Here is a 13,250-nt window from a genome sequence, read left to right on the forward strand (position 1 = left end):
AATGAGCTTCTCTGGTGGATATTTCACACATGTTGCCACAACTTACTGCTGGGGAAATTAAGTACATCCTGTGTGACTTTACCAGGAGAGGACTCTTGGAAGCTTGTCCTTGGTTTCCTCTGGACTTTGCCTTATGTACCTTTGCCCTTTTCTGATTTTGCTTTGTGTCCTTTCACGGTAATAAATCATAGCTGTGAGTATGACTATATGCTGAGTCCTATGTATTCTCCTAGTGAATTGTTGGAGATCTGTTATACACCCTTCTTATTTTCTTCTTTAATATTCATACTGGCAGCATTTAGAAATGCAAAGATATTTGTTTTAATTGCAAATAAATTAGAAGTGAATTTACAATAAAACTGAATTTTTGTCATATGATACAATTTACAATTCATAAATTAACCATCAAAAGGTTAGACAAATGGTGAATGTATGAACTCTGAAAACTACATAGAGAACTATTCTCCACTATAGATTTCATATGTAATGTGGTAGGGTGTCTTTTTTTTTTGTCTGTTTTCATTTTCAAATAATATTAATAGTATTTAAATAGAATCTTTGTAAGGGGTTGATCTTTCACATAAGGTTTACACCTTTGCTGCCTTTGTCTAAATCAGAAAGATTGGTTTTAGTTTTTGTTTTGTTTTTCTTTAAGTAGTATAGGGATGATGTAGAATGTTAAATTTCTTTGGCAATTTTCAGCAAGAACATTTTTCTCCCATTATAAAACTTGAGGGGGAAAAAAGCATCCTTTGTATTATTGTTGTCTGAAATATTAATGAAGTATTTTCCCATGTTACTTGGAAGATTTCTATGGAAGTTCACACAGGATGAATGCTAGCCAGGCATTGTTTATAAGGTTTATTTCAAAGCACATAAAATTTGGTTTTTTCCAAAAGGATAAATAATTTAGAATTGCTTGATCAGTGATCATATACTGTTGAATTCCTAAGGATGCTGGCAGATATAACCCTGACTTCAAAAGTATATATATAATTCCTAATGGAAATAGACACTGACAGAAGGAAATTTCTTTTGTATTTGTAAGGAAGAGTCAGAACTCCAGAGTACATTATCATCCAAGCATATGGGAAACCTGAAGCATAGTTAGTTCTTACAGTTGCTTGGTAATTATCATTCCATAGGAATCAGTCTAACTTAATATTGCCCAGTGGTTGATCTCTTTTATTAAGGTCATTGCAGATGTCAATGCTGCTGAATTGTGGGTTCTTGATGCCAACTAAGCATCCTTCGAGAGTCTGTGTCTGATTAAGGTACTCAGGTATTCATTAATCACCCCTAGGGTGTAGGTTAAACCTGTCAAGAACAGGGGAAGTAAATGACTTTTCTTTAAACACATGGGAACTGGTTAGATAGCAACTCAGAGTCCAGGCTAGCAATACTTCCAACTTGTATCTTTGACCATGAAGGTGTGTGAACATCTGTCAGCTGTACAGCAAATCACTACCTAATTGTTTCTTCCTGAAAATAATGTTTTACATTTTATTACTGTCTCTGGGTGTTTCACATACATTTCTGGGCTTTATGACTGAAAGGAAACCAAACAAACCCAAACTGGCCTCCCCATAGAAAGATGGCAGACCTTTGCTGAACATATACTTTCTGCTAGGCTCTGCAGGTGCTGCAAAATGTATAAGACACAAAGAACCCCTGCCTCCAAGGAGCTTAGATCTATTAATGAGGATAGCAGAAGAAGATAAATTACTGTAATGCAAGGCAAATTAAGTTAACGGTTATAAGAAGGAGAGAATGGCCTACACACACCTACTATCAGTGTTGGAGTTGCTTCCCTCTAAAAATCATTAACAAGTCATCCTTTGGAAGTTAGGTCAGACCTGTTGCAGGTAAATTACACTGCCAGGGGACAGTGTTCAGTTACTAGGCGACATTCCTAATATGCAGTAAGTTATTTCTTTTTCAGGGCTCTGGAATCTTAGTTTTGGGAGTCATCTAGAAGTGGAGGCATCTCTCAATGAGCACTGGCTCGTTGGGCTCTGATTTTAGGCTCTAGATTCCTGGATGAAAGCTTGCTTCCATAACTGGCTTAGGAAACTGGATTTTATTTACATCTTATTATGGCCATGATGAGTGGGGTTAGTTTTATGATGCAAACACTCATGCTTTCCCTCCAAATAGTTTAGTGACTTGCCGTTATTTTTCTTGCTTTGAAAAATGAGCCATCAAATCTGTAAGTGCTGTGGGCAGAAATGTCAAAGGACTGGCTTATAAAGGAAATTAATTACTGGATTAGTAATGCATTGATCAATATACTTCTTAACATGACAGACTAATAAGGACAAAATTTGAATTGTGCACACATTTATTAATCACATTGAACTCAATAGTCAAGTTTATTTGAAATTTATTGAATTTTTAATCTAGTTTGGGATAGTTACAGGGACATATGGAGAATGTGAATTCTTTGAACTTAAGGAAGTAATTTCTACTTTTTCAGTTTCATACTCTACTAAAACATTAGCCACATTAATTTGTGGTCTTAATTATAGAGTAAATAACATTTGCACATACCAGAATGTTGATTAAAAGCTTTTAAAGTGTTTATCAGGATGATCTCATGCTAAAGAATAAGGAGGACGTTTTTAAGTGTACTGACATTTTTCTAGCAAATTGCGTAGCTTTTCCTGAAGAGACCACCACTTGCTCTGCCAATGATAAAAGGCTATGTTTGGTTCTATTACTGGAAATATAAAAAAATTTTTAAATTGTTGGTGCCATTACTTCCCTTCCTTGTTCTTGGTTTTGGTGTGACAACAGCTGTCCTTTCACATCAGTTTACCTAACAGCGCCCAGCGTCGATAGAAGATACTCTTACAATGAATGTTCTTTTTGGCTTTTTTTGGTTCGATTTCCTATCGCAGGAAATCATGTTACTGGAGTATTTCTAATGCCTAAATTAGTTTTTCTGTTCCTTTATGCACTTGCATCATGGCTCATATTTCATTCTTTTACAGGAATTTTAAACAGTTGTCAGGCGAAATGGAATTTATGACAATTAATGGAACAACATTAAGGAACCTGGAAATCCTTCAGAATCAGGTCAGGTAAACATAAGGCCTATTAGATTCCAAATGGTTTTGAAAAATAATTTGGGATAAGGTAGCAGTCTGTTCTTAGGTATGCAGGTGAAAACAGTGTTGTCTTCAGCTGACAGCTCTGCCTGACATCTACCGGTAACCGCAGTGCTCACTTTCTTTGAGGACCAAATACATGAAATACTTACTTGGGGGTTATGCTGGGAGCTGTAGAGCTGTGCTTTTTAATGATTGAAGCAACATGTCCATCCTGATAATTTCTTTATCAAATATTTCTTTGGAAAGGCATCATCTTTGGAAATTAATGTAAAGTGGATTTTTTTGGTCTGCTTGGTTATGTTTTTTCTACATACTTTTAACTGATTGTTGAAGTGTCTGCAGTCTTACTTCATTATCCAGCATATAAAACAAGTTTCTCTGATACTCAGTTTGACTGTAAGATGCATAATATTTCACTTCACAAACTTCCATCATTGTTTACTTGCCCTTTATTTTTTTATTTTTTTATTTTTTTTTGCGGTATGCGGGCCTCTCACTGTTGTGGCCTCCCCCGTTGCGGAGCACAGGCTCCGGACGCGCAGGCTCAGCGGCCATGGCTCACGGGCCCAGCCGCTCCGCGGCATATGGGATCCTCCCAGACCGGGGCACGAACCCGCATCCCCTGCATCGGCAGGCGGACTCTCAACCACTTGCGCCACCAGGGAGGCCCACTTGCCCTTTATTGATGAATGAGAAGGATAATGAAGACATTAAAATTATTGCTTTCATGTATTAAACTATCACTTGGGAATGTGAGATATTATATTATAAAACTAATGTTATTATAGCATAAAGTCACAGAAAGAAAAAGCAGTTCCAGGTCATCTGAGTAAGTAGTGGAAAAGCTGAACCATCTGCTGTGAATCACTAGAACTGCTGTGAATTAAAGTAAATGCTGAATTTATTCTCCTGACTCCTGGATTTGTACATTGCTGTCTAGTTTCTCTCACTTGGTTTCTCCCTCTGCCAGGCTGTCCTTGTATACTGGAGTCAGCCTTCCTTTTATGCAATAACATTTTTATCATGTCATTCTGTCATCCTGAAGTTGAGCATATTTCCCACAAGTCTTTCTCATCAACTCTGTATACATCCCCGACGTAGCACACAAAAGGGCATTTCTGGGGTGAAGAAGAGCCCACAGTCAAAGCCTGCAGACACAGCCCCGGCATTCCAAGATTTCTTTACTTCTGCCACATCCTCCCTGTTCACATCCTATCACAGTGGAGTCAGTTCTGAAATCAAATTCCTAAGGCGAAAATCATCCGTCATCAGAATACCCTCTAAAATCCCTTTCTTTATCAGGACTTGGGCCCTTGTAGAAATAGAAGCTGAGAATTAGCATCTTCTGCTTGTCTTTGTGCTTCGGCTTTGGCCTCCTTTACCATAGAGCAATGGAAAGGGGTCATGAGGAGGGAGCTGGCTGTCAGGGAGAGCAAAGGTATAACAGGACTCAGGTCTCCCCCAGCTCTCCCTCTCTTGTCTGAGCCTGCTTCTCCAATGATGCCAGGTAACTAGAGAATGATTCCCCTCCACCGTACTCTTCCTGGGACCCTTTACTATGGTCCAGGCAGTCGGGCTGTCGTCTCAGGAAGGGATGGTGCAGTCACTGATGTGGATTCTCCTCATAGGTCTGCTCTGCCTGCCCAGCTCGTCCTCAGGGAGCCTTCCATGACCACTGTAGTTTCCGTGTGGGCTCTGCTTTAAACTCCTAAGGCCTGGAGAGGTTATAGCACACTTTTTAGAGTTGATTTCTGCCAGGTGGCATTGTGTCCTCATTAGGAGTCTTTTCTCCCACGCTTGGATGTAAGTGCCCTGAGGGAGGGACCATGTCTTGATATACCTTTGCCAGTTATTCTTCTGAGCACACAGGAGGTAGTCTGTACATATCTGCTCATTGATTTGAAGGAAAAGGAAAGAGTAAAAAAAAAAAAAAAAAAAAAAAATCAGGTGAAAACAACTTTATGTTCCAAATAGAACTTAAACCTATTATTAGACATTTTGCACTACAATGAAACCTTGGTAAAATTTAATACCATCCCTAGTTAATTGTAAATTTTTTTTAATGGCTTAACTTTAAAGTGGCAAAGCATAGATAAATTTTTGCTAAGCATTTAATAAAACAGACTAAAATCAAACCCTTCAGGGGTACAGTCCTAGAGTGCAGTACAGGTTCACTTCTCTCCTTAAACTTGTCCAGTGTTGTCATGAGAGTATCTGTCTTTAGAATGGCAACTCTTAGGTAGTGGGAGATACTGAACTGCCAAAGGAAAATGAAATTATCTTCACTGTGCTTTCCAAGGCAGGAAAGGATGCAGTTATATTTTTGAGATGTTTAGGACAAACATTTCAAAAGAGACTTCTCAATAATTTATTGTTAGTTAACTAAAAACTATACATAGACTATATCTTTCTTGTGTAAAATAGAAGTACTTTGTGTGTGTATATAAGGATGTGTGTATGTATACATTCATTCATCTGACATTAAATGAACACCTGTTTTGAGCTCTGTTTTATGCTAGGGTGTAACATTTAAAATTGGGGTCTATGGAATAATGAGGACACATGAACAACTAGCAGTTTTGGTACAAATACAATCATCTAGTTAATAAACCTTGTTTTCTGGTCTTTTTTAGACTGATATGAAAACCAAAGGAAGTTTATTTTGGGTTTTAGACCATACTAAAACTTCATTTGGGAGACGGAAGTTAAAGAAGTGGGTGACCCAGCCACTCCTTAAACTAAGGTAAAAGGAATTGTCTTTTGTGTGTTTAATCTGAACACTGTTTTCAATCAGGGAAGATTTTATTTTGTATCTGGCAATAGACTATTATCGGGAAGATTTTTTTCCTTGTCCCTAAGAACGAGTCTGCTTTCAGTTGGAAGACATGGGGTCTGCCCGGAGAAAGTGAGTTAACCAGTTAGCTTGGGTCATCAGTAGCATAAGGGTGTAGGGAGAGAGAGGCTGTGGCCTTTTGTTGATGGCTTTGAAGGCTGGGCTGAGGAGCTGGTAGCCAGAGTTTAATCCAGTGATTCTGCACATGGGAGTGATAGGATCAGAACTGGCTTGTGTGTGGGAGCAGACAAAGTGGTCATGGGTGGGGAACAAGTGAGCAAGTTCACGGAGAGGTTCTGAGGACCTGAGCTAAAGAAGTAACAGTAGGAATCTGAAAGAGGGCTTAGATCTGAGATGTTTAAGAAGGTAGGATGAGTAAACTAGGTGTGCTTTCAGGGAAGGTAGGTGACTCTGGTGCCTAAAACACAGTGGTTTCCAGGCTTGTCTGCACGTTGGAATCACCTGGGAAGCTTCGAAATACTTAATGCCTGTATCCAACCCCCAGATATTGTGATTTCATTGGCCTTCAGTGTGGCCTGGAGTTGGAATTTTTAAAAGCTCCCAGATGATTCTGACATGCAGATAGATTTGGGAGCTGTGACCTATGCCTGTCACGTAATAGGAGTCCAAATAATGTTGACTGGCGGACTGAATGAATGAATGCTATTATTTATTGTGCTTTTACTATGTACCAGTATTTAATATTTAGAATCATCGTCTGAGGGTGGGTCCTTGAGATGAGTAAACAGATTCAGAGAGCTTCAATAACTTGCTTAATGTTTCACAGCTGGTAGAGCCTAGATTTAAAATCAGCATTGAATCCATCTTGAACAGCTTCCCATATGGACGGACCAGAGAGAGTGTAGTGCTGGTGCTGTTAGTGGGCTCTGTCAACTGAGTCAGTCCCACTAAGGCTGCAGCTCACCACCCCCTAGCCAGCCCACCGTGTTCTCACCTTTGCAGCGGTACAGTACCTCCTCACAGGGCTGCTGTAAGGAATAGAAGGAGGCAGTAATCTTCACAGCCAGGTTTGAGCTCTTTATCATATAGCAAGCACTATGCTAGGGGCTTTACGTGCATCGTCTCTTAAACTGCACAGCAGCCTCACTAATGGCTGTATCTTATGCTGTGCTTAGTAAATAGCCATCTTTAGCAAAGGATAGCAGATGCTGTTAACTGTTAGTCCTAAGCTTTAAGATACTGTTCTGATGATGATTGATTACTAAATCACTTCAGCTTTTCATGGGTCATTACGATTTCTTTTCTTGACCATAAAGACCTCTGGACAGGGGAAACTGACTAGGTAAAGAAGGAATTCTGAAAATGGAAGTATCTACTTTGGTTCAGTATTCAAACGAGATAAAGATACCTCATGGAGCAAAAGCAGACAAGATGGCTTTCTGTAGATAGTCTGCGGACAGCAATATAAGGGGTGTTGCCTTCTGGCTGATAGAAAGGCATCTAAAGCATCCACATTATTCTTATTATTTTATTTGGTTAGTTGAAATATTCAACAGAAACAGACTTGCTAGCAGACTTTTTCATGCAAATTAAAATTTTTATTTCTGTTGTTAAATTTGTTTTGTATAAATAGGATTAATTTGAGATAAATTCAGTAGACCATGTTGTATGCTCTTTGGGGGTTGATCATGTACTCTTTGGGACCCTCCTTTCCCAGAAAGGCTGAGAGAAGGTACTCCATGCATTGAACTCCAGTGCTTTCAAGTATGAACTTTAGACCAGCGTAAAACATATATAGCTGAAAAGAGGCACACAAAACTTCTTCCTTTGCCATTTTTATTTTAAGTCATAGTTTTAAAACTTTAAGCTTCCTAATCCATTAAAATTGAATTCAGGGACTTCCCTGGTGGTCCAGTGGTTAAGAATCTGCCTTCCAGTGCAGGGGATGAGGGTTCGATCCCTGGTCAGGGAACTGAGATCCCACATGCCGTGGGGCTGAACTCGTGTGCCACAATTAGAGAGCCTGCATGCCACAGCTACAGAGCCCGTGCACCGCAACTAAGACCCGACACAGCCAAAAATAAATAAATAAATATTAATAAATAAAAATGTGTTTATAAAAAAAATTGACTTCCAAAGAATTCCAGTTATATCTTAATTGCACTTGCCATGTCTTCCAAACAAATACCTAGAGAAAATCTTCAGCTGATTAGTCAGTAGTTCAGCTATATATTTATTGTTGTTGTTGTTTTAGTACTAACATTAGGTGCCATGCATCCAGGCTAATATTCTGTCTCTGACATAGGCAGCCAAAGGTTAGGGCCTAGTTTTTGTCTATAGTGAGATCATACAACAAATAATTGGTGACAAGGGAACTTAGCAAGATATAAGGTGGATCTCCCAAAGTTCTTCAAGAGCCCATTATTTGTCAGTTATCCATGAATTCTCTTAAATCCTTTAGGATCTTTTTTACATTTTTAACCTATTTTAGCTTCCAGGGCAATCACACAGTTCATAAATTCAGAACCAAGTGTTTCAAGTTTCAGAGGATTTTCCACTCCCACTACTTTTTATTCTATAAAATGGCCTCTTTGGTGCAAATTTTTCTAATGACTTTCTAGAAAGTATAAATGGCTTTTACCCTATACTTACTGATTCAAAGAATTCACTTGGGTTATTGAGGTCAGATGTTACTCTACTGAAACACGCTGGCTTTTATAAATAGGTTATGCTTTCTTATGTGTTGTGTCCCATACGTTTTATCAGTTCTGTAATTTTAGGCAAGAAGATTCTTCAGTGTAGGCCTCTGGCTTCTTATAACTGAATGCCATGTTGGCAAGCCATTAGTCCTAAGACCTTTTAAAATTAAATTATATTGAATTCATTTTTTTTGAGATTCCATCTTTGAATTTCTTCTGCTTCTTTTAGTTGATATGGTCTTGTCAATCTTTTATACATATACCATAGGTACTTTATTGGTTTTGTCCACAAGCCCCACAATGCAAATTCTGCTTGTAAATAGTGACTGGTTGGGAGGGGGGAGGGGCAGAAAACTTTGAAAAGTGTGGGATGAGTATCTAAAATGGTATTTTAGGCAAAATATTAATTTCCAAGGCAGATTTGTTCATCTTACAAGAGTATTCGAGATTCAGTAACTTACCCTATATTTTGAAACATTAAGCAAAGGTAAGTTCTGAGTTTTCTCCGTGAGTACCTCTTCTTCTGCCTGCACCTTAAGTGTTGATGTTACCCGTGGCTCTTTCCTGGGGCATCTTCTTACTTTCAACACTACTTAGGATCTTATCTGTGGCCATGGCTTCTCCTGTAACTCATGTGCTGATGACTTTGTCTCCATTATCTCCCTCAGCTCCAGACCCACACATCCACTAGCATGTCTCTGCCTCAGGAAATGTTCGACATGAGTATGCAGAACAAATTGGAAATAAGACATTTCCTTCAGTGAGATAGTGATTTCTTGGAAATGCAGCTGTGTGTGTGTGTGTGTGTGTGTGTGTACATGCGTGTGCAGGTGTGCATACACACTTACAGAATAGCAGATTATTAACCACAAAGGGAACCTGAGAAATCAGTTCCTCCCCTTCTAGTGGATGAACTATTTTGATCAATGATGAAAACATTGCCTCTCTGCAAGAAGTAGTATTATATCATCTTGCCTTTTTGTAAAATCACTTTTTATGAAAGGCACTCAGATGAAAGCCCTTTCATGAAAGACTTTTTATTAAGGAAACTAAGCATCTCCATGCCTCCGGTATTGCCCTTCTCTGTTTCTATCTGCATTACCCAAAGATGATTTTTTTTTTTTTTTTTTTGCGGTACGTGGGCTTCTCACTGTTGTGGCCTCTCCCGTTGCGGAGCACAGGCTCCGGACGTGCAGGCCCAGCGGCCATGGCTCATGGGCTCAGCCGCTCCGCGGCATGTGGGATCTTCCCGGACCCAGGCACAAACCTGTGTCCCCTGCATCGGCAGGCGGACTCTCAACCACTGCGCCACCAGGGAAGCCCAAAGATGATTTTTTTAAAAAAATGTATATCTGATTATGTTTTGCTCCCTACTATTTACAGTTCTCACAGCACACTAGGGTGTGATTTATTTCTGGACCTTTGTACAGTCTGTTCCCTTTTTCTAAAGTGGACACTACTCATTTTTGTCTCCCTCCTAACTTGCTAGCTGCTTCTTCAAAGTTTCCTTTGCTCACTGTTCATCTTCTCTGTATCTTTTATTTATTTTTTTTTTTTTTTTGCGGTATGCGGGCCTCTCACTGTTGTGGCCTCCCCCGTTGCGGAGCACAGGCTCCGGACGCGCAGGCTCCGGACGCTCAGGCTCAGCGGCCATGGCTCACGGGCCCAGCCGCTCCGCGGCATATGGGATCCTCCCAGACCGGGGCACGAACCCGTATCCCCTGCATCGGCAGGCGGACTCTCAACCACTTGCGCCACCAGGGAGGCCCTGTATCTTTTAAATGTTGGAGTTCCTGAGGCCTGAACCTTAGGAGCTCAGCTTTCTTCCTTCCCTTATCCTTCCCTCCCCTTCTGTTCTCTCCAATGAGCTTTCCTATGCCCATGACCATAAATATCAAAATGTCAGTGATTCTCAAATTTGTATCTTTGGGCCTTACTCTCCTCTATTCTCCAGGCTTATATATTCAACTCAGGCTCCTAAACACATAGGTGTATCACAGGCATCTCAAACTTAACGTATTCAACCCTATTCCTCCTCCTGGTTCCCTGTCCCCTCCATCTAATGCGTTGCTTGGGCCAGAAACCTGGGATTTACTCTGGATATTTCCTTTTGACAACCACATCCAATCTAATACTAAGTCCTATTGCTTTTACCTCTAAAATATATCCAGAGACTGTGCATGTCTTGCCATCTTGACTGCAGTCAGTCCCACTTGGACTGCTGCGGTATCCTCCTAACTGATCTCTTTTTTGAAAATAAAAGCTGAATCATATTACTGCCCTGCCTTAAACTCTTCATTGGCTTTCCATTGTGCTTCAAATAAAATTAAAATTCTTAAACATGGCTGTTCTGTCTGACTCTCCTCTGCATTCATGCATTCGTTGTCGTCTGTTCACTCTGGCCTTCCTTTAGTTCCTGAGCATCCCAGAGCTTTTTCTCTTCTCATGGTCTCTGCATTTACTCGTCTCTCTACCTAGAATATTCTTTTCTTTCTCTTCAGTTTTTACACAGCTAACTGCTTTCTTCTTTAGGTTTTACCTTAAAGTGTTAGTTCTTCAGAGAGGTTTTCTCTGACCTCCTAATCTAAATTATGTTCTTTGTATTATTCTTGGATGGTGTATAGGACTTATTATGATTGGTATTTGTTTATCAGTGTTTGTTTAATATCTGCCTGTCTCACTCAACTGTGTGTTTCCTTTATAACAAGCATTTGATAAGTATTTTTCCCCGTGCTCATTTTTCTACATTTGCACTTTTTAAACAAAATATGTATTATTAGTGTCAAATACACATAATGTAAAATTTATCTTAATCATTTTTATGTGTACATGTCATTAAGGGCAGTACATTCATTAAGTACATTTTAAGTGTATTAAATACATTAGTATTGTGCAACCATCACCACAGTCCATCTTCAGAGCTCTTTTCATCTTGCAAAACTGAAACTCAGTACACATTCATGAATAACTTCTCATTACTCATTTTTCCTAAACTCTGGCAAACACCATATTACTTTCTGTCTCTATGAAGTTGACTATTCTAGGTACCTCATATAAGTGGAATAACACAAGGTTTGTATTTTTGTGACTGTCTTATCACTTAGCATAATATCTTCAAGGTTCATTCTTGTTGTAGCATATATCAGTATTCCTTTTTTTAAATTGAGGTACAGTTGTATAGTTGATTCACAACATTATCACTGTGTTGTATACCTGAAACATATAATATTGTAAAACGTAGTGATTGAATATTTTTATAGATTATATTCAATTTAAAGTTATTACAAAATAATGGCTATAATTCCCTGTTTGTACAATATATCCTTGTTTATTTATTCTATACATAATTGTATCTCTTAATCTCATACCCCTATCTTGCCCCTCCACCTTTCCCTCTACCCCTTGGTAACCATTAGTTTGTTCTCAGTGTCTATGGAGTCTATTTCTGTTTTGTTATATAAATTTGCTTGTTTTATTTTTTAAATTTCACATATAAGTGATAGAGTAGAATATTTGTCTTTCTCTTTCTGACTTGTTTCACAAGCATAATACTCTCTAGGTCCATCCACATTCTTGCAAATGGCAGAATTTTATTCTTTTCTATGGCTGAATAATATTCCATTGTATAAATATACCAGATCTTCTTTATCGATTCATCTATTGATGGACATTTAGGTTGCTTCCATTTCTTGGCTATTGTAAATAATTCTGCAATGAACATTGGGGTGTATGTATCTTTTTGAATTAGTGTTTTTGTTTTCTTCAGATATATACCCAGCAGGAGAATCGCTGGATCATATGGTAGTTCTATTTTTAGCTTTTTGAGAAACCTCCATGCTCTTTTCCATAGTGGCTGCACCAATTTACAGTCTCGCCAACAGTGTATTAGGGTTCCCTTTTTCCATATCCTCTCCAACATTTGTTATTTGTAGACCTTTTGATAATAGAGATTTTGACAGATGTGAGGTGATATCCCCTTGTACTTTTGATTTGCGTTTCTCTGGTGATGAGCAACGTTGTGCATCTTTTCATGCGCCTGTTGGCCATCTGTATATCTTCTTTGGAAAAATGTCTGTTCAGGTCTTCTGCCCACTTTGGAATCTGGTTTATTATTATTTTTTTTTGATATTGAGCTGTATGAGCTGTTTTTATATTTTGGATATTAGCTCCTTATTGGTCATACCATTTGCAAATATTTTCTCCCATTCAGTAGGTTGTCTTCTCATTTTGTTGATGGTTTCCTTTGCTGTGCAAAAGCTTTTAGGTTTAATTAGGCACCATTTGTTTATTTTTGCTTTTACTTCTTTTGCCTTAGGAGACAGATCCAAAACAATATTGCTACAATTTATGTCAAAGAGTGTTCTGCCTATATCCTCTTTTAGGAGTTTTACGGTTTCAGGCCTTTCATTTAAGTCTTTAATCCATTATGAGTTTATTTTTGCGTATGGTGTGAGGAATGCTCTAATTTCATTGATTTACATATAACTGTTCAGTTTTCCCAGCACCACTTACTGAAGAAGCTGTCTTTTGTCCACTGTACATTCTTGCCTTCTTTGTCATAGATTAATTGACCGTACGTACATTAATTGACCATGGGCTCTCTATTCTGTTCCATGGATCTATGTGTCTGCTTTCTGTGCCAAT

General features: G+C 38.8%; 1 protein-coding gene across 2 annotated transcripts in view; it reads left to right on the forward strand.

Moving 5' to 3' along the window:
- The window catches only part of MSH3 (mutS homolog 3), a 182,782-nt gene that overhangs the window by 63,504 nt on the left and 106,028 nt on the right, over positions 1–13,250 (forward strand). For both annotated transcript variants that reach the window (XM_060093103.1, XM_060093104.1), the window contains exons 11-12: positions 2,994–3,078; positions 5,747–5,856. In XM_060093103.1, coding sequence (XP_059949086.1) covers positions 2,994–3,078; positions 5,747–5,856 — 195 coding nt within the window. The remainder of the gene's footprint in view (positions 1–2,993; positions 3,079–5,746; positions 5,857–13,250) is intronic.

The sequence above is a fragment of the Mesoplodon densirostris genome, chromosome 3 (genome assembly GCF_025265405.1).
Source record: "Mesoplodon densirostris isolate mMesDen1 chromosome 3, mMesDen1 primary haplotype, whole genome shotgun sequence".
Taxonomy (NCBI): domain Eukaryota; kingdom Metazoa; phylum Chordata; class Mammalia; order Artiodactyla; family Ziphiidae; genus Mesoplodon; species Mesoplodon densirostris.